General features: G+C 36.9%; 1 protein-coding gene and 1 long non-coding RNA gene across 2 annotated transcripts in view; one reads left to right on the top strand and one right to left on the bottom strand.

The window, feature by feature from the left end:
• The window catches only part of snx25 (sorting nexin 25), an 80,606-nt gene that overhangs the window by 24,246 nt on the left and 36,276 nt on the right, over positions 1-20,084 (bottom strand). The window contains exons 6-11 of the mRNA XM_016240082.1: positions 14,227-14,297; positions 10,183-10,373; positions 4,494-4,625; positions 2,782-3,057; positions 2,526-2,690; positions 943-1,074 (exon numbers count right to left, since the gene is read on the bottom strand). Coding sequence (XP_016095568.1) covers positions 943-1,074; positions 2,526-2,690; positions 2,782-3,057; positions 4,494-4,625; positions 10,183-10,373; positions 14,227-14,297 — 967 coding nt within the window. The remainder of the gene's footprint in view (positions 1-942; positions 1,075-2,525; positions 2,691-2,781; positions 3,058-4,493; positions 4,626-10,182; positions 10,374-14,226; positions 14,298-20,084) is intronic.
• On the top strand, positions 1,303-13,770 carry LOC107556845 (uncharacterized). The gene is made up of 3 exons (XR_001605324.1): positions 1,303-1,313; positions 7,171-7,173; positions 13,689-13,770. It is a non-coding gene; the product is annotated as an uncharacterized lncRNA (long non-coding RNA).

The following is a 20,084-nucleotide window of genomic DNA, read 5'->3' as shown; positions in this document are numbered from 1 at the left end:
AATACAACATAGATGACATATCAAAGGATTAAACTGAGAAAATGAATAATTTTAAGGGAAAATTAAGTTGATTTTAAATTTCATGGCATCAACACATCTCAAAAAAGTTGGGACAAGGCCATGTTTACCACTGTGTGGCATCCCCTCTTCTTTTTATAACAGTCTGCAAACGTCTGGGGACTGAGGAGACAAGTTGCTCAAGTTTAGGAATAGGAATGTTGTCCCATTCTTGTCTAATACAGGCTTCTAGTTGCTCAACTGTCTTAGGTCTCCTTTGTCGCATCTTCCTCTTTATGATGCGCCAAATGTTTTCTATGTTTCTATCATGAACAGTGAGTGATCTGCCTGCTACAGTATTTTTCTCTGTGCATCCGTCTTCAACGTCTCTGGCCTCTATTTTCACATAAATGACATTTTGGAAAACGATTGCATTGCAACGCAGTTTGTGCAAGTCCAGAACAGAGATGAGTTGCAATAAGACAAAAAACAGCCAGTTGCCGATCGCGTAAATTCCAGGGGAAGCTTTTTAAGTTCGTCCATCCTACACACACGTGACTGACCGCTCGCTCGCACCAACAGGAGGAGAGTCGTGTTACTCTCTACACTGCACTCAACCTGAGGGATTCCTACACTTTCGGTCTTTGAGGAAACATGAAAAACAGCGCATACTGCAGGAACGGTAAATATGTGCGGTTTTTAAACCGTGACACTTTCAAATCGCGGTATACCTTGAAACTGGTAATCGGCCCATGCCTAGGCGGGACCATCTTCGATTTTTACTTCTCCCTCACACTCCATCATGCCAATAGCGCGAGGATATCATCACGTTCTCACGAGATCTCATCACCCCCCTATTAACTGCCATTATGCCACAGATGCTGTTACTTGAGCTAAACTTGTATTTAACCTGGAATGTTTTCCTGTACAGTATTCAGGACTGACCTCTGCGGTGTTGACGACGGCTCTCCAGGTGCCCAGGTTCTCACACCAGCAGTCCGTCCGTGAAATGTGCAGCTGGAGGTCGCTGTGCTCCTTCTCCATGGCGCAGATTTCCTCCTTCAGTAGTGACACAATCTACAAGAAAGGCATTTTCATGAGTTCCAGCGCATCAGAAGTCTGTCGTAGGTCTCTGACCCTTACTGGTGCTTCATCTAACTGGAGACAGCAGCTGCTGCTCTGAAGGAGAATGGAAACACTGACCCTGAGATCTCTGCCAGCACAGGAATAAAGAGACCCTCAGAGAACACAATGAGACCATGACAGAGAGAAATCGATTCCTGCCTCAGCTCATGGATCAAATCAAACCAAACACAGTACAGACTATGAACTCCAAAACTTCAGTAGTCAACACCAGTACTAGTGACAAATTACATAAATAAATAGTTGTTTCAGGAGTTAAGATTGCATTTATTTGATAAAAAACAAAGCAAAAACAGTAATAATGTGACATTTAAAATAACCGTTTTCTATTTTAATATATTTCAAGGCAAAGCTAAATGTTCAGCATCATTACTCCAGTCTTCAGTGTCACATGATCCTTTAGAAATCATTCTAATATGCTGATTTGCTGCTCAATAAACATTTCTGAACATGTTGAAAACAGTTGTGATGCTAAATATTTTTGTGGAAACCATGAGACATATTGCCACTTTTGATCAATTTAATGCATCCTTGCTGAATAAAAATATAGATTTCTTTAAAAAAATAAAATAAAATCTTCCTCACCCCAAACTTTTGAACGGTAGTTTATCTATAAGCAGTGTCTAGTATAGCGCAAAATAAAACTCCTAAAATCAATGTATTCTAATTCAAAAAGAACAAAACTGCAAACTGAAAACAGGTTGTTCAGACATCATTTATCAGTGTAGCTTCATCTACACCAGTAATATGTGGTTTTCAAAGGAAGTTCACACCAATATTTTCATCATGGCTGGCTTGGCCGTTTATATTCAGACCGCAGTGACCACAGGTTTGATCACAGTGACAGACCTGAGTCTGAGATAATGAGGGGGGGTGGGATCGTGCTTTTGAAGAACTGGTACTTTTGACACCCTATTAGAAAGTACTTCACATCCATTAGTACAGACATAACAATATAATATATATTTATGTGCTAACACAGAATAGTCTAAACTGAAACAAATATTCTCTATACCAATCTTTACTCGTTTATTTAGCAAATGAAAAATGAGTTCAAAGTTATGGAAAATAAAGTGCTATTAATTTGCACAGGACGAGCAGATACGAAACGTGTAGGGCGAGGGGAGATTTTCCACTAGTTAATCGATCACGGATGGTTTCATTATTTCAGGTGAATAAAAATATATATATATATAAGAGGATAAAAATAATAAAAGCAAAAATGTTTCTCTAAATATACTTGGGCGGCCCGTCCAAGTAAAGTCTATGTGTGGGAAACACTATAGTCTGATGCACAACCCCGGTTATCAGTCTTTATTTATTTATTATTATTTCAAATAAAAGGATAATATTTCACATTAATGGGGCTATAATTCTGGGTGTACCTTTTTATCAGGTCGCGGTGCATTCTGGATAGAGCCCAAGGCTTGGCGTTTGTACTCCAGTCTCTCGTACAGCTGGTGTAGTTTGGTGGCGGCGTAACTGGCCTGTTCGTTGATGCCTTTGCTGCCCTCATCCAGGGCCACATCCCCTCCTTCCATCACCTGACCCTAAACGCACAGAAATACAAGAGGAAAGTCACAGAAAATGGCGACGGAGTGATTGGATGTAGAAGCTAGGCTCATGTCGTGTAAAACTCACAGCGTAGTCTTTCTCCTCGCTGCTGGACTGTGAGCTGCTCCTTTGCTCCTCTCGTTTAATGAGCCGCTCGTACAGGTCGCTCACCAGGAAGGATGGGTAATAGCGCTCCTTCATGGTCTCGTACACGTCTCCCTGGATCCTGTGGAACACGTCTGTACCCTTGTTCCCCACCAACGTCTGCTGGATCTCTCTATAAAGAGGCTTCTCCACCGGGATCTCCCTGCTCTCCACAAAGAAGTTCTGGTAGATCTCTCCCACCAGCTGCGGCACTTCATTCTGCACAGAGGAAGAACAATCCTGACACAATCTTGTCTTGCTCATTAAGGGCATTCCTTTAAAATTCAATCTCACAGTTAGGTCATTAATTAATTTAACAAGAGATTAATTAAACAACAAAAAAATAAAACTATACACTTTGCATCGATAGCAAAAAATTGTACATTAAAATACTGTTTTAGGTTTTTTCGTAATTCCTATAAATTTCAATATAATACTTGTTTATATACAGTACTGTGCAAAAGTCTTAGGCCATTAGTATTTTTACCAACCAAAAAAATGGTTTTAAACCAGTTATTTCTATCTTTTGAAGAAACAGAAAAAACTGAGACAGACTAAATCAAGAAGAACACTGGCAATGCCTCCAAGATGCTTGAAGAAACCTACCTGCAAAGCTACAGTACTGTGAAAGGTTTTAGGCACTTTTGTAAAAATGCTGTAAAGTGAGGATGTTTTCAAAAATAATGTCATAAATAGATTTTATTTATCAATTAACTTATATTTACTAAATCAGTTCAACATTTGGTGTGACCACTCTTTGTGTTTAAAACAGCTTTTGCCCTAGTTGCACTTGCGCATAGTTTTAAATAAGAATCAGTGCATATTGAATTCAAAGAGTAAATACTACGCAGTGTTTTATTTTTCCTTTTTATTATTGAGTTCCTAAACTCATGTTAAAATGATTACGCTAATGTTAAAATGCCATTTTTATGTAATGCTTGAGTAAAACACTACCGTTCACTTTCAGAAGTTGTTGTAGGGGTGCTTTCTTAATAGAATCAGAATCAGAATGAGCTTTATTCACCACTTAAGTGTGCGCAAACACAAGGAATTCGTTGTGGTTTTACAGGAATTCTTGGTACATACATACATACATACAAATAACCATATACTGTATATATATATGACAAGATAGTTATAGAAGTTCACAGAACTGACTCTGAAAATGACTTCACTGAAAAAACTGTTTCATCTGAGCATGTGGCACTTTAAGCATTATTGTATCGCATATCGAATATCGCATTATTTTATGAGTTATCGCATATCACATTTTTCTTTAATATCGCACAGCCCTACTTAACGTGATTTACTGGATGGGAGGAGTGCTACAAATAATGTTTTGTTCACGCATCAACTGAAAACCGCATATTGTAGATCAATTCTTGGGATTTAACAATCGATATCGGTACATCCAAATGAAAATAGATTAAAATCGAGAAATCTGTATTTTACGATACTGACGATCATGTGCCTGACCACTTGAGCAGTGTGTTTCCAGGTTTGTACAGTAGTATCACAGAACTCACACCTCCACCATGAATAAATCACCATGCAAATGTATTTTTACAGACGTCCCCATGAGAAAGAATTATTGTCTGTCTCTTTTACTCGTCTGCTGACAGAGCTTCAGCTCAAGGTCTTGATGTTCTGCTGACCTTGTTGGCGCTCTTGAGCATCTCCACCAGCTCCCAAAAGCTAATCAGAGCCCTCTTATCCACGCGCTCCATGTAGACACGGAAATGCCCGCGGTACACTGCATTTGACATGATCTCCTCAAACTGAAGTATCTGTGAGAGGACAAGAAACAAATGAAGCAGACGGTGTTATTATTAAAAACACTTGAAAACATGACACTGTAGAGGACACAAGTGGAGTTTCATCTCAAGAACGCTGGGTAATTTATCAGTATCACTGATGCCAGCTGACGAGGATGTTTCTTCTCTCCTTTTAAAGGGTTTCTACACTCCTTTATATTTTTTTCTTGATAGTCAAGGTTTCTCTCTGACCCTAAGAATTAAGGACATTTTTGCTATTGTACCATTAAGTAAATATATAGTAAATGTTGGCTAACCTCCACGTACTGGCAAGATTCACACCAAAGTAGCTGAAATCATTCTAATATGCCGATTTGCTGCTCAACAAACATTTCTTACTATTATCAATGCTGAAAACAGTTGTGCTGCTACATATTTTTGTGGTTTTTCAGGATACTTTGAAGAATAGAAAGCTCAAAAGAATAACATTTATTAGCAATTAATAAATGTCTTTACTGACTCACTTTTGATCAATTTATTACATCTTTGTTCAATGAAAATATTAATTTCTTTTAAAAAACAAAAACATTAATAATAATAGTAGCTTACTGGTCAAACTTTTTAATTGGTAGTGTAGGTCAGTGTTATTTTTTTACTCGAGTATTTATTTACTTATTTAGTTAAATTGTTTTAGTTAAATTAGTATTAGTTTTTGTCATTTGTAAACGTTAAATATATGTCTATATAGTTTTATTCATTTGAGTTTTTAGTTTATTTTAGTACATAAAATACTATCTACTAAGTACATAGTACTTTAGTACATGAAAAATATAATTTTTTTTAATGGTTTTAATTAGGGATGCACAGATACCACTTTTTCCAGTACTCGTCCGATACCGATACTTTTCTTTTTTTTTTACTTGCCGATACCGAGTACTGATACCGATATTTTTATTGCATTTGTAAAATTTTTAAATATTGGGTACAGAAACCAAAAGAGCATGCATAATGTTAGTTCGTTAACTTAATTTATCAAATAGATACAGTCAAACCAAAATCTATTCAGACACCTTCAACATTTCTCACATTATCACAATTTATTCGCTATAGTTTAGAAAATGGTAATAAAATATGACAAGAACTCAAAGTTAAATTATGTCAGAACAAATTCAGCTTGATAATGCTAGATAACTTTTATAGAAAGGTATGTAATGGATTACAATCAACCAAAAATAACTCAGACAGCTGTTAGTATTACAGTATTTACACAACTATCAATACTTAATTGGGCAACCCTTAGCCTTAATGACAGCCTGTAGTCTCCTGGGCATGCTGTCACCCAGCTTCATGAAAACCTCAACTTCAGTTTTTTTCCCAGACTTGGTCTGAATCATTTTTGGTCCCAAATTCGTATTAGTTTTACTGGTAGTCCACTATGTGAAGAATTTTTGGGTATAATTTGTCACAGTTTACTTTATTTTGCTATCCTCACTTACATAAATGAACTATAGTGTCCTGCACCCACTAGTAAAAAAATATCAAAAATGATATCTGGTCTCTGAATACTTTTTGGTTTGACTGTATATCCTTCGGTTATTTTCACACTTAATTATGTATTTTTCAAGTTTTTGTTTCTTTCACTGATCTTTTTTTTTTTTTTTTTTGCTCTATGGTACATAATCTTTCATTTAATAGCATTAGAGCTGCTCCATTGCAGCGGCTTAGTCCTGTAATCACGCGCTTTGCTGTAATAATGCTGGGAACCACTCGTATAATCGCTCAACCCACTCAGCGTGCTTTGCTTATCAGCTCGCACACGTCAGCTATACAGGTGTTAATACTGAATTTTAACATTCATTGCATACATATACTTCGTAGACATCCTTAATCTCTAATAACCATTCTGCTGTCTGTTGTCGGTGTTTCTTTGTCTGAATAAGGCACTTATCACATGTTGTGTGTTATCGGCGCTTGGTATCGGGGCATTTTAACGAGTACGAGTACAGGAGCTCAGTATCGGGCCCGATACCAATACTGGTGCATCCCTAGTTTTAATTTTAGTTTCAGTTAACTAGAACAACCCTGGTGTAAGTCTGAATAAAAACCTGTTCTCTATTCTGAACACTAGTAAATGTGGTTGGACTATAACCATGACAATTTCTAAATAACCCATTTTTGCAGTTAATAGTCTGGGGAAGGAGCTTTGCATCAAAAGAACGCAAAGAAAATCCTTTCTTTCCAGGAAGCATCATGCAGTAATGTTTTAAGCTTTACACACTGAGGTTCCCGTGTTCTTCTAAGCAGGCTTTCAGAGCAGGAGATTCGGCCTGTTAGTGTTTGAAATAGTGCTGTGCACTTTGACCAAAAATCTGAATCAGTTTCACGGTTTATCACGTGTTTTTCCCTGACTGTGCCTTTATATGAAACAGAATGCATGAAACAGATGTTGAACCACTGCATTTTAATCACTACCAAACAAAGATGCTACATGTAGCTTGAGTAGTTGTTGATTTAAATTAGATTGTACAATTTCACAATGTAAAGCTTTGTGAAATTATGCTACACAAAACAGAAACAGCAGGTTCCCTGGTTACCGCTGTAAACAAAGCTGCGCGTAAAAATACTGATTTAATATGAATTCTAGAGACGAGCTGAAAAGAAAATACCATCTAAACTTTTCATTCATATAAACCCCCACACCCAATTCAATATCTAGGATTTTCATCCAATATTTCGCACATCGTGAACAGTGAGCTGCTCTGTATGGTTCAGTATTTTATGCTCTTTTATCATAATTGTTTTGTTTTTATTGAGCCATTATTCTGGCATTACATGGTTTACCGATTCACATCGCTTTGATCCCAGTATTTACCCACCTAGTGGAAGTTTGTCATCGGAAGAGGCAAGGGTGAGTTATGAACGCATAATATGACCAAGAGGCAACCTTCCGGTTTCTCTCTTGAAACCGACACGAAACTGACTTAAACTGTAATTCATCGACTGGCCGCTAGAGACTGGCTCCAAAAGGGACAAGTGTTAAAATGCCCAACTTTACAGCAGAAAAAAGTATGTTTACAGCCTGGTACAAAAAGTGGTTTTGGTCTATATAGCTAATTTTGCCCGTCATGACAACTGTGAGGGGGGCGAATTTTTTTTTATAACTCATCAATTTAAATTATATTACGCCTTAAAGTTCTGCATAATTAAGGGCGTGGCCACTTGAGTGACAGGTGGATTGCTGCAAGCGTCATCCTTCCGGTCTCTCTCTTGAAACCAACACGGAAGTGACTTAAACTGCAATTCATCGACTGGCCGCTAGAGACTGGTTCCAAAAGGGAGTCAATCCCATAGAGCCCCCATGTTAAAATGCCCAACTTTACAGCAGAAAAAAGTATGTTTACAGCCTGGTACAAAAAGTGGTTTTGGTCTATATAGCTAATTTTGCCCGTCATGACAACTGTGAGGGGGGCGAATTTTTTTTTATAACTCATCAATTTAAATTATATTACGCCTTAAAGTTCTGCATAATTAAGGGCGTGGCCACTTGAGTGACAGGTGGATTGCTGCTGCTGTCACCACCGTCGAGCTATAGGCGGGCGTGGTTTCAGCAACCAGCTCCACCCTCATCCCACCTCTTTGGCCATTTTCGAATATCCAGGTGTGGCACGCTGCCAAGATGGTGACGGCCGACTCCGCCCACTTTAGGCTTCAAAAATGCTCTTCTGAAACCTATGTGTGACGTCACGGACACTACATCCATGTTTTTATAAAGTCTATGAATATGACTTCCATATGAGCTAGTGATGGGAAAAACAAACATTTTTGAAGCTTTGAATCAATTGAACCAATTGCAAAATGATTCACTGTTTCGAAGAGCTTGAAACACTAGAGCCCTGCACAGGTCTCAAATCTAGGCCTTAGCCCGGCCCTTGTCCGACTGGAGCCCTTGTCTTCGCTCTCGCTCTCTTGCCCATTGCACAGATGCTGTTGCAGCCATTAAAATAGTTCCATTTTGTTTTTAATGGCAAAGTGGTTATATTTCTTTTCATTTCTTTATTAAGTTAATTTAAGAATGTTTTGAAACAGTTATGACATAATGAAACCTCGTTTACTGAAATCACATGACTTTGGCAGTTTGATGTTTTGAAACAAATGAAGTTTTAAAGCTTCACGAAGCTGTGTTTTAAAGGCCCTGTCCTAAATCACAGCCTAAACCCTCGCGGTCTTCCTCGGAGTCCACACTTTTGTGACGTAATGCCGCTTTGACTGTCAGGTAGAAGTCTGCTACGGAGCTCGCCTCAGTGTGGGCTCGGCAGAAGAGTGCATCGAGGGCGCATAGTGGCCGCAAAGGGGGCGAGCACAATGAACACAAATAAACTTGATTATTTTGCACTCCTGATATAAAGAAATTACTGTCACTGCAACTGAGTTTTATCATAACAGTGTTCAAATATCGAAGCTGGAGTCTAATCTTTCTAATGATACACAGTTTGTTCAGATCAAGTAAGAGTGTGGTGTTTTAACGTGCTGTGAATGTGAAACGACAATAATCTGAGGCCGCCGGCGATCTTTGCAAGTTAAGTTAACTGTTAACTCTCAATTCATGATGCTGTCTACATTGCTTAGGCACTTGCATCGGTATGCCAGTTTTTTAAAAATACATACCGGTTGCGTAATTCAAACCAGTTTACCGTTTAAACCGGTATATCGCCCAGCACTAGTATGAAACCAAACACGCTCTGAGAGCCACATGACAGTGTGCTGCTCTCAGCTGGATCATTAGGGACATTCAGAGACAGGCCTGTCTGTGTGGGACGAGACAGTCTAGAGCTACTGAGACAACAACAACATGTCATAGGACTGAATTCAGGTAGAGAAGGGGCTTCCTGTCATAACATGCTTCTACACTGATCATGGAGAGATGGAAGGAGACACAGAAAGACAGAAAATGTTACTCCATTATATCAGGGCTCGGCAGTGCGAGCGTTTCGCTAAAAACAGATGTGTGTGAACTGTAAAATGCATGTAAAAAGTCATAAATTATTAAATTGCATAAACATCTTAATTCTAAGATTTAAAAAAACAGTATTCACGAAACAGCCTAATGTAAAAAAAATGTGCGCTGCACATTCAAAGTAGAAACGTGGTGCTATTGCTCTTTCTACAGGCTGTTCGCAATCAATGAATATCACACATTTATGCACAGTGATTGCTTATGATTTACTACAATGTTTACTTTATGGTGTTTATATGGTAATAATCTTGTAGATGGTTGTAAGATCTCATATTTGAATAATAAAGCATATGCATTTCAAAATAAGAGTCTCTGTGCATTTCGGGCTTGTTCATAATTAAAAGTCCTCAGCACAATGATATGTGATCTGTAATCTGTCTATTACAGCTAAATAGATAAATATTTACAGAAATATATATTTTTTTAAAACTAGTGTATTTTTTGTATTGTAATAAACTCGCATGGTCATGTGCAATGGCTGCATAAATGTAATTATGTCAACTATGGGACTATGCAATTTTTGATTTCGTATTGGCTTAGATATGGCGTTTCTGTGACTGTAATTTCTTCCTGTACCCTTTGGCCCTGTGGACCGTCCCCTTCATCCTGGGCTCCGTCCTCCTGCTGCTCATAGTTCGGACCCCCGAGGAGCCGGATCCGCTTCTCACACCGCTTCTTTGCCACTGTGAGCTGGTTAATGTAACGCTTCATGTTTCTGGCACGTAACAGGTCAGCCTTCAGAGCGGCTGCCTCTTTCCCTTTACTGTCTACAGAGAGAGAGAGAGAGAGAGAGAGAGAGAGAGAGAGAGAGAATTCATATGCAATCTCGCAGGAATCAGCTGTGATAGATAACTTAGAGAAACCAGCTCTGATGTCGGGAGCTGATATGATGTAAATGGCTCACAGTGTGTACCAGGACCATTTCCTTCTGCTTCATCTGTGTCACCTTCACACAGAGATCAAACTAGACATCAAGCAAGTACACAAACAAATTTGTATTTGTTTTGTTTTATGTTCATTTAATGTTTATTATTAAATCAGTGTTTCAAACTATTCCTAAATTTCTCAAATTTTGAAAACAGGGTTGCAAAACTTGCAAACCCCATTTGCCAAATGCTTTCCTTGATCCAAATGCCAATGCACATAACAAAATAATAATAAATCATTGGACAGTTCATTGGACAGATGCAACCAATGCTCTTTCCACTGAATTTTAAGGCAAACAATATAAAAGACATTTATTTTACAGTTTTACAATAATAAACTAATTTAGTACTAAACATAATGTGCAATACAAATACCACCACTAAATAATTACCTAATATGTACATGCAGTTTATTAGTACTAGGTACTTTTTTATAGGTAGGCATCAGTTATTGACTTTCCATGGACTTTCCGTGTGAAGTTTGAATGGAAAGAGCCACCTGTGGCATTCACAGAGCTCAGAATGAGTCTGGAAATATGAGCAATCACAGCCAACCAGCATCCATCTCACAGCACGCTCTGTCTGCTGCTGGAAACCAGGGAGGACGGGAGAGACTTTTACACAAGCGTTCCCTGCTCTCCTTCCTTTAATAGCCAGGGGTCATTGTGCCATTTGCCGATTACAGTGCAGCAGGAGACGGAAAACATGATGACAAATAAACAGCCCCTTTCCTGACTCTCTGCAAGAACTAACATAACATAAATGCTTCCCACCGCGTGAATAAATTGAGCTTTAATTAATCCAGCACTGAAATGAAGGCACGATTAATTAACTTTATCTCCAATCAAAGATGTTCAGCAGTAAGCTTGCTCGTTTAGTCAAAGAAAACCGCCTCATAACCAGTTTATTAGCTGTATATGCTGTATTTGTAAAGCTGAAAACATATTAATGTCTAAACTCTTTACTCTCTAAAATCTTTAAAATATGTTCCTTAGTAAATGCAATGGAACATTCCATAAAATTATATGAAACAAAATAAATAAATAAATAAAAATGAATAAAAGAAATAAACAAACTTCTTCCTTAGTAAACACAATGGAACATAACATAACTTAGGAATGAATGAACAAACAAGCAATCAATGAACAAACAAACAATGAATGAATGAATGAACAAACCGAATGAATGAAATAAATAAAATAAATTAATAAAAAAATGAATGAACAAACAATGAACGAATGAATGAACAATAAATGAATGAACAAAAAAATGAACACAAACAATGAATGAACGAATGAACAAAAACGAATGAATGAATGAACAAACGAACGAATGAATGAAATAAATAAATAAAATAAATTAATAAAAAAAATGAATGAACAAACAATGAACGAATGAATGAACAAAAAAATGAACACAAACAATGAATGAACGAATGAACAAAAACAAATGAATGAATGAATGAACAAACGAACGAACGAATGAATGAACGAACAAAACTTCTTTAGTAAGCACAAATGGAACATCCCATAAAATTGTTGGAATAAATAAATAAAATAAATTAATAATAAACAAAATTAAACAATAAATAAATAGTTTATCAATACCTTCAAACTAACATTTGGTGGCAAACTAGTTACAGTAACACCTAAAGAGACTAAAAGTGCAAGTCAGTTGCCCAATCTGGAGAATAAACAAAGACATTTTTTTAATATATAATTTTTTTATTATTTATTTTATAAAATAAGTAAACCATATTTAACTTGTAAACCATATTTAACTTGCTTCCTGGGGTGGACAAACAAATTTTAAAAAGGTAAATCACCACCTTTTACTGATACTTTATTTAAAAAACGGAGTTATTTGGTAGAAAAGTGGCAAAAATTAATAATTCAGAAGAAATTACACTTGTTTTTTCTTTAGGTGTTGCTTTCCGAAAACACCTCATTTTTATCCCAGTAGTCTAGAGTTCCACTGAATACCAAAACATATTTAAAGTGGTTGGAGAGTATGATTTCTGTAAGTATCAGCTGATGTGTTTTATGGCTGCACAGTAAATGTCATCGCTGGCTACTACAGCCCACTGTCTGGAAGCAGAGCTGCTCGTGCACACACCGCACCAGCTTCACTGTAATTACCCATCAAAGAGCGGCACCCGGCTAGACGCAGGACACTACAGAAGCTCTTTTCAGGAAGAGCACAACAGCTTCAGAATAGCTCATGAAAGAGCAGAGCAAATAAGGTGCAGTATAACATCTTCAATTTAGCGTAATACCCTGGCTTGACTGCTGGCATATTTTTTTCTCTTAGACTGTCCATCACAAAGCTATTCTGACCATTAGACTCTATTAAAGGAAATTACAAAACATCAAAATGAAAATGGAGCGCACAAATTGAGTTTCCTTAAAGGGGTCATATGATGTTGCTAAAAAGAACATTATTTTGTGTATTTGGTGTAATGAAATGTGTTTATGCGGTTCAAAAAACACATTATTTTCCACAGACTGTACATTATCGTTTCTCCTCTATGCCCCGCTTTTCTGAAACGTGTCAATATTTACAAAGCTCATCGTTCTGAAAAGCGAGGTGCGCACTGATTGGCCAGCTATACAGCGCATTGTGATTGGTCAAATACCTCAAGCGTGTGACGGAAATGTTATGCCCTTACCATACGGTGATGCTGTATCCCGGCCGGAGCGACGAGACAAAAACATGAAAACGAGGAAACATGAAAACATGATAAACGAGGCATTTGTTGCATCCAGTGGGGACATAATTACGGATTATAATGACTTATACTGTCCTTTTACGAATTGTGTTGCATCGCGCCACATAAACATAAAACCATGTCTGCATTTGTGATCAGAGAAACGACAAACAACAAGCGCTACTCTACACTGCTCAAAACTCGCGTTTGAATCATCAGTGGCAAATCCTTTAAATATGAAAACGTACTTACAGACTGTGAGTCAGAACACCGGTATTGTAGTCTACTCTACCAGGATCAGGAAACAGTCCTCCATAAAATGTGCTGCACACATCTAAATATTTGGGTTGAACTGTTTTGGAACAGTGTTGTAAATACAACTTAACCACTGATTTCTAGTCGTGTCCTATTTGGAAGGACAAAACACCAAACAAAGTACTTTCGCTTAGCGTCTTCACAACATAGCGTCGGCAGCAACAATAAAGTTACGCCTTCTTTCTTTGCATGAACATTTTGGTGGCGTTATGCAAATCTTCCCACACAGTGACGTAGACTTGTGGGGCCGTGTCTAAACGAGGCGTTTTAGGAGGGCATAGACAAGTCTTAACTTTTATAAAGAATATCTCTTTGGGTTTGAGACTTTAGTCTTTGCAACTTTAGAGATCTTATCTATTCACGAACAGCTTGTAACACTCCAAAGAGAAAGGAAAACTTGAAATCGCATCATATGACCCCTTTAAAAGTTGATCATTCGAGTCAAATGAAGAAAAAGAGGAAGAAAGCAGCAACTCAGAGTTTTGTATTCCTAAATAATGAGAGATATGATTGACCGATGTGTTTGAAGGTCATTGTAGCGTCTGGACCAGTCAAACACACTATTTTTCATTTGATTTAGCAAATCAGTTATTCATTAGATTAACAAAACGTTCACAGACCCCTCACCCAATAAACATACTGGGTGCCAAGTTGTCTGTGAACAGGGCTTACCTTTCTGTCTCTTCAGCTGTGGGATACTGCTAATGGTGGTCGCCTGAATGATCTCCACAACTATCTGATACCTGCAGAAACACAAAATGACAGCAGAGTGATGAAATGAAGAATATGGACATACACAAGTTATTACATTTTCTTAAGAAAATCTGAGTGGGGTTTAAACACGCAAAAGAAAAAAAGCACTTCAAATGGTTGCTAGAGCATGTTGCTAGAGATTTTAGCATTTTGCTATGTAATTTTAAATCATATTATTATTATTAAATTGTAGGGTTACATATGAATGAATGTTTATTTATCAAGCCAGAAGGCCATCAGAGTAATTTTTTTCTTAGGTGTTTCTTTCTTGGTTGGTTGGTTCAATTAAAAAAGGCGTGAGCAATAGAAATTAAGAATTAACCATAAGTGTGAGCAATAGTGATGTTTGACTGGAAAATTAAAACTGGTATTTGTTGGTAAAACTTTCACATGATGGCACCATAAAACAGTACCATAAACATACAACACAACTACTGTATGTAAGCTGATTATATTCGTGCATGTTTTGCTTTTTGTGAAATGACATGAATTTATCCAGTGTTGTTATTTTTAACTAAAACTATTAAAAAACGTTTTTGGTAACTGAAATAAAGCTGAAATATATGAATATTAGATAAAAACTGAAAAATTTAAAAGGATGCCTTGGCAACGAACTGAAATAAATATGTTGACAACACTTTACAATAAGTTTCTATTAGTTAGAATCCATTAACGAACAATAAGAAATACATATGTTACAGTTTTTATTAATCTTTTTAACATTAGTTAATAAAAATACAACTAGTCATTGTTAGTTAATGTAACCTAGTACATTAAATATTAATAGATATAACTTCTGATTTTAATAATTAAATGTTATAATTAACATCAACTAATAAATGTTTTAGAAGTATTTTTATTGTTAGTTCATGTTTACTAATGTGAACAAATGCAGTCATATCGAAAAATTTTACCTAAAAGTTTAAGTTCACATACTAAAAATGCTAACATTTAAAGTTAAAGCTATGTAGAAATATAAAAAAAACACTATAATAGTATATAAGACATTTATCAAGTGCAGTCTTGTTATAAGCTTTTAAAGGGGTCATATGATGCTGCTAAAAAGAACATTATTTTGTGTATTTGGTGTAATGAAATGTGTTTATGCGGTTTAAGGTTCAAAAAACACATTATTTTCCACATACTGTACATTATTGTTTCTCCTCTATGCCCCGCCTTTCTGAAACGCGCCGATTTTTACAAAGCTCATCGTTCAGAAAAGCGAGGTGTGCTCTGATTGGCCAGCTATTCAGTGCATTGTGATTGGCCGAATACCTCAAGCATTCGACGGAAATGTTACGCCCCTTACCATATTGTGATGCCCTGTCCGGCCGGAGCGTAACATAAAACCATGTCTGCATTTGTGACCGGAGAAATGACAAACAACAAGTGCTTGCTTTCACAACGAAAAAGCGTTACACACTGCGGGCTAGAGTGAGCAGAGGCCGGAGGCCTAGAGTATGCGGAGGCCGGCTTGAGTGAGCACAGGCGGCGGGCTTGGGAACGATCGACAGCGAAGTTGATGTATTTCCTCAGCGACCAGCACGGATCAGCTCCAGGCATGACGAAGGCCTCTTTTGGAAGGCCATCCAAAGTAGTTTCACTTTCACAATGAAACACAGCGTCTTCACGACATGGCGGCAGTGGGCAACAAAAATACTACAGCGAGAATCAAAGTTACGCCTTCTTTCTTTGCGTGAACATTTGGGCGGCGTTATGCAAATCTTCCCACATTGTGACGTAGACATGTGGGGGCGTGTTAGAACGAGCCGTTTTAGGCAGGCGTGGTTGACTTAACTTTTATAAAGAATATCTCTTTGGATTTGAGACTTTAGTCTTTGCAACTTTACAGATCTTCTTTATTCACCAAGAGCTTGTAACACTCCAAAGAGAAAGGAAAAATTGAAATCGCATCATATGACCCCTTTAAGATCGAGTGTAAACTGATTAACTAAACAGTCTGTATAAAGCCTCACATTATAAATCATCTCAATTTAGTTTGTACCCATACTGTGCACTTTAAACAAAGAAATCTTGAACCAAAGTAAACTGATTAACTAAATATCAAGTCTGCGTAAACAATTCTGTTGATTAAAAATGATCCTCCAAACGTCGACCAAGAGGCAAGGACATTTTCCTTTAAATTCAGACTGTCTGTAGTATAAAATCACTTCCACTAACACGTCTCAGCTATTGAATAATGAGAGTTTCATTGATAAATTCCTCTGAGGAATAATACTCTCAAAATTAATGAAACGGATCCTTTCGATATTAAGAAATACTGAATATTTATTACACACTTTCTGCTCTCACAGCCCCTGATGAGAGAGGACGTGATTGAGAGTACGACTGCATGAAATACAAGTAATTTGAGAACATTGCCACAAGTAGCTGGTGCCAAATGAGAGTATTATTATTAAGACGATATGGAGGGTGACCTTCAAAATTGACATGTCACAACATGAGAGTTTGTGATATTTATGGAAATTTGGGCAAATGTCATGCTGCCTTCGTTTAACACCTGAATTTATGAGATGAACGTAATGCCTTAATTATAAGTGGAAATCTCTGGATTGTGTCAATTAAACAATCATAGTGGAAGCAAATTGATAGTGGTTATAGTTAAGTTGAGATTGTGAATGTTAAAGGAATAGTTCAGCAATGAACATTTACTAAAAATATACTCACGCTCAGGCCACCCAAGATGTAGGTGAGTTTGTTTCTTCATGGGAAAAGATTTGGAGAAAGTGTTTTATTTATTACATCACTTGCTCACCAATGGAGAGTCCAAACAGCTGATAAAAACATCACAGTAAACCACAAGCAATCCACACCACATCAGTCTATCAATTAACGAAGCAAAAAACTGCGTAAAATAAGAGTCCTCTATCCATAATTTAGCTTTCTCTAGTAAAAAAGTCATCTTGTCTGAATCAGGAGAGAAATATGCACAGATCAAGCACAATGGGTGGATTTTGATGTGAGAGGACAACAGGAGATGGACTTTTTCACTGAAGGAAGCGTTATTATGGATAATGAACGGTTTATAATGATTTTATCAGCTGTTTGGACTCTGAATCGGTTCCAATGGGGGGGGGGGGATAAATATACATCTTGAATGGCCTGAGGGTGCAAATTTAAATTTTAGGTAAACTATTCCTAATAGTTAAGCAATTTAGTTTGTATGTATTTTGTGGTCTGATAAAAAGCCAGTTTATCTGGCAGCAGATTTGCAGACTGAATTAAATGTCCCATCAATCCCAGTAAAAGCATAAGAATCATAAAATACACAAAACATCAAATACAAACCTGAAGCAGATAATTTTCTGTTCATTTAGATGTATAGGGCTAAAACTCTTTGCTAGGACTTGAAAAGAGAACAAAAAGACTGCCCAGTTGATAATTTTATCAAAATCACTTTACATTGCAATTTCGAATTGCAAACACTTAAACAGGAACTTTTCAGGAAGATTTGAAGGCAGCATCACATTTACCCATCCTATTGGCTTTTACACTAATTCAATTTCCATAAAGCTGCTTTCAGAGCTCTAATCTTTAAGCTTCCTTTCTCTGCTTCTTCGAAACTAAATCAAACACAACTCAAGCTGTTTTACGGTCTCTGGCGAGATCAGAAACCTGTGCGTTTAATTGTGTCTCGTTACCTGACCTCAGGTTTCTTCCTGGTGTGAAATGCGATGGTCAAACTATAGATGCTGAATTTCCTCAACACAACAAACGTCCTTTTCCTTTCAGCTTTCAAACAAAGACTGTTTAACCCCTTGTGCATATCTAATAGGAGCCCATTTAAAAAAAAACACCCTCTTTGGCTGATGAGATGTTCAGTGTTTAGACTTAAAGTGCCAATGCGACTAAAGAAAAGCCCAAGAGGCTTATAGTTGTCATGGAAACAAAGGTCTCAGGTAAACTGTAGAGTTGACAGACCACTAGCTTCTGGCTGTTATTAAAGGTGACAGAACAGATATCATCTCTTTTAATAATAATACCACATCACAGAGTTAATCAGAAACATTTCCACAAGCGGGTTAAGATATTTAGGATCATTCTTCAAAACAGATGCCGTCTGCATCCTACATTTACATTTAATCCTTTAGCAGACACTTTTATCCAAAGAGACTTAAAATTGAGGAACACAAAAAGCGTTTCGTCACAGGAAGTGCTCGTAATACAAAGCATCCTCATTAACATATGTAAATAATGACTATTTAAAGGGGTCATATGATGCAATTTCAATTTTTCCTTTCTCTTTGGAGTGTTACAAGCTCTTGGTGCATAAAGAAGATCTGTAAAGTTGCAAAGACTAAAGTCTCAAATCCAAAGAGATATAATTACTTTTTAACAACATCATATGACCCCTTTAATGTTTAATGTGGTACTTAATGTGCTAATTAATATTTTTCTAAACAAATTAAAAATCCAGCAGCTTTTTAAATAATAGTAAAAAATAATCAGAATTTTTTTTAAATATAAATTAAATCTAAATTGTAAAAATATAAATGAAAATATAAATTAATATACATATTATTTATATTACTATATTAATATAAATGAAATCCAAATTGTAATTGATTACTGTGTTTTTGATCAAATAAATGCAACCTTAGTAAGCATTAAATGCTTATTTTGAAAACATAAAAAAATCATGTCTGTCTGTACAGACACATAGATAGACAGACAGAGACAGAATTCTCTTGAACACAACGCAAGTAACAGCTAAATGAACTTTGAAACTGTCAACTCTGTTACTTTTTCTGAAGGCATCCTTATATCCCAATATATACACAAGTATTAATTTAGCATAAGCTAAACTTTAGTATATTATTCAAGCTCAGAATTGTAGAGCTATAACAGTAGGCATTTGTGCCAACTTTTCTTCTTAATTGAATAATATGTTTTCTCCTCCTAGCACAATCTGTCTACAAACACTGAGAGTATAACTTTCCTTTTCGAAGATTAATGTTACAGCTTTTCCATAATGGCTGGCATTGAACAATAGGCAGATGGCTTTTTCCTCCAAGCCCTATTTCCTATGGAGGTTTCAAAGACTTTTCTTACCATTGTAAATTGCAGGCTTCTCTACAGCTTTTGAAAAGCAGTAGCCTTTGCGATAACTACTAAAAAGCACTACAACTAAACCCCAACACATTGAAAAGGTCTATCTTTATAATGCCTGTCAAGAAAACACACTATAATCACAATGCTTTTATTTCAGAACGCCAGAGTCTGTCTATTCCTGCCTGTCGCCCCCAATCCATCTCCATCCTTTACTCCTGCGGATCAATACGGCTGAAAAGTTTCTCAGAGTCTTTAATTGTCACTGTCTCACGACTCACGGATAATTCATCCAGAGCTGAACTCTGGCGGAACAAACCTTAAATGACAAATGTCCCCTCCGATACGACCTGATACCGCAAGCTGAAAAGCAACGACAAATGACAGTGTAGACTTCCAGTTCACCTTTTTAAAGAGTGATTTGTCTGAACGAAAGTAGCAGAAATTGCTTTCCAACAGAACTATTTTTATACGTAAATAAATTGTTTTGGATGTGGTGAAATAGCCAAAATCCAGACAGATTTAGTGAGTCATCCGCTAACTCTGACTCAAGATAACACAATAATATTAATCAATAACCTATTAAATCACTGACAAAAAAGCTGACCGCAGAGCCAGACCAGTATTACAGGCATGTTCACATTAGGGTTGTACCGGTTTTAAATAGTATCGTGTATCGACGATAGCAGATGTCTTTGTCGATAGTC

Source organism: Sinocyclocheilus grahami, unplaced genomic scaffold (genome assembly GCF_001515645.1).
Source record: "Sinocyclocheilus grahami isolate Dianchi unplaced genomic scaffold, SAMN03320097.WGS_v1.1 scaffold580.1, whole genome shotgun sequence".
Classification (NCBI taxonomy): Eukaryota; Metazoa; Chordata; class Actinopteri; order Cypriniformes; family Cyprinidae; genus Sinocyclocheilus; species Sinocyclocheilus grahami.
The sequence above is the reverse complement of the archived record's forward strand: the minus strand, read 5'-3'. Positions and strand labels throughout refer to the sequence as shown.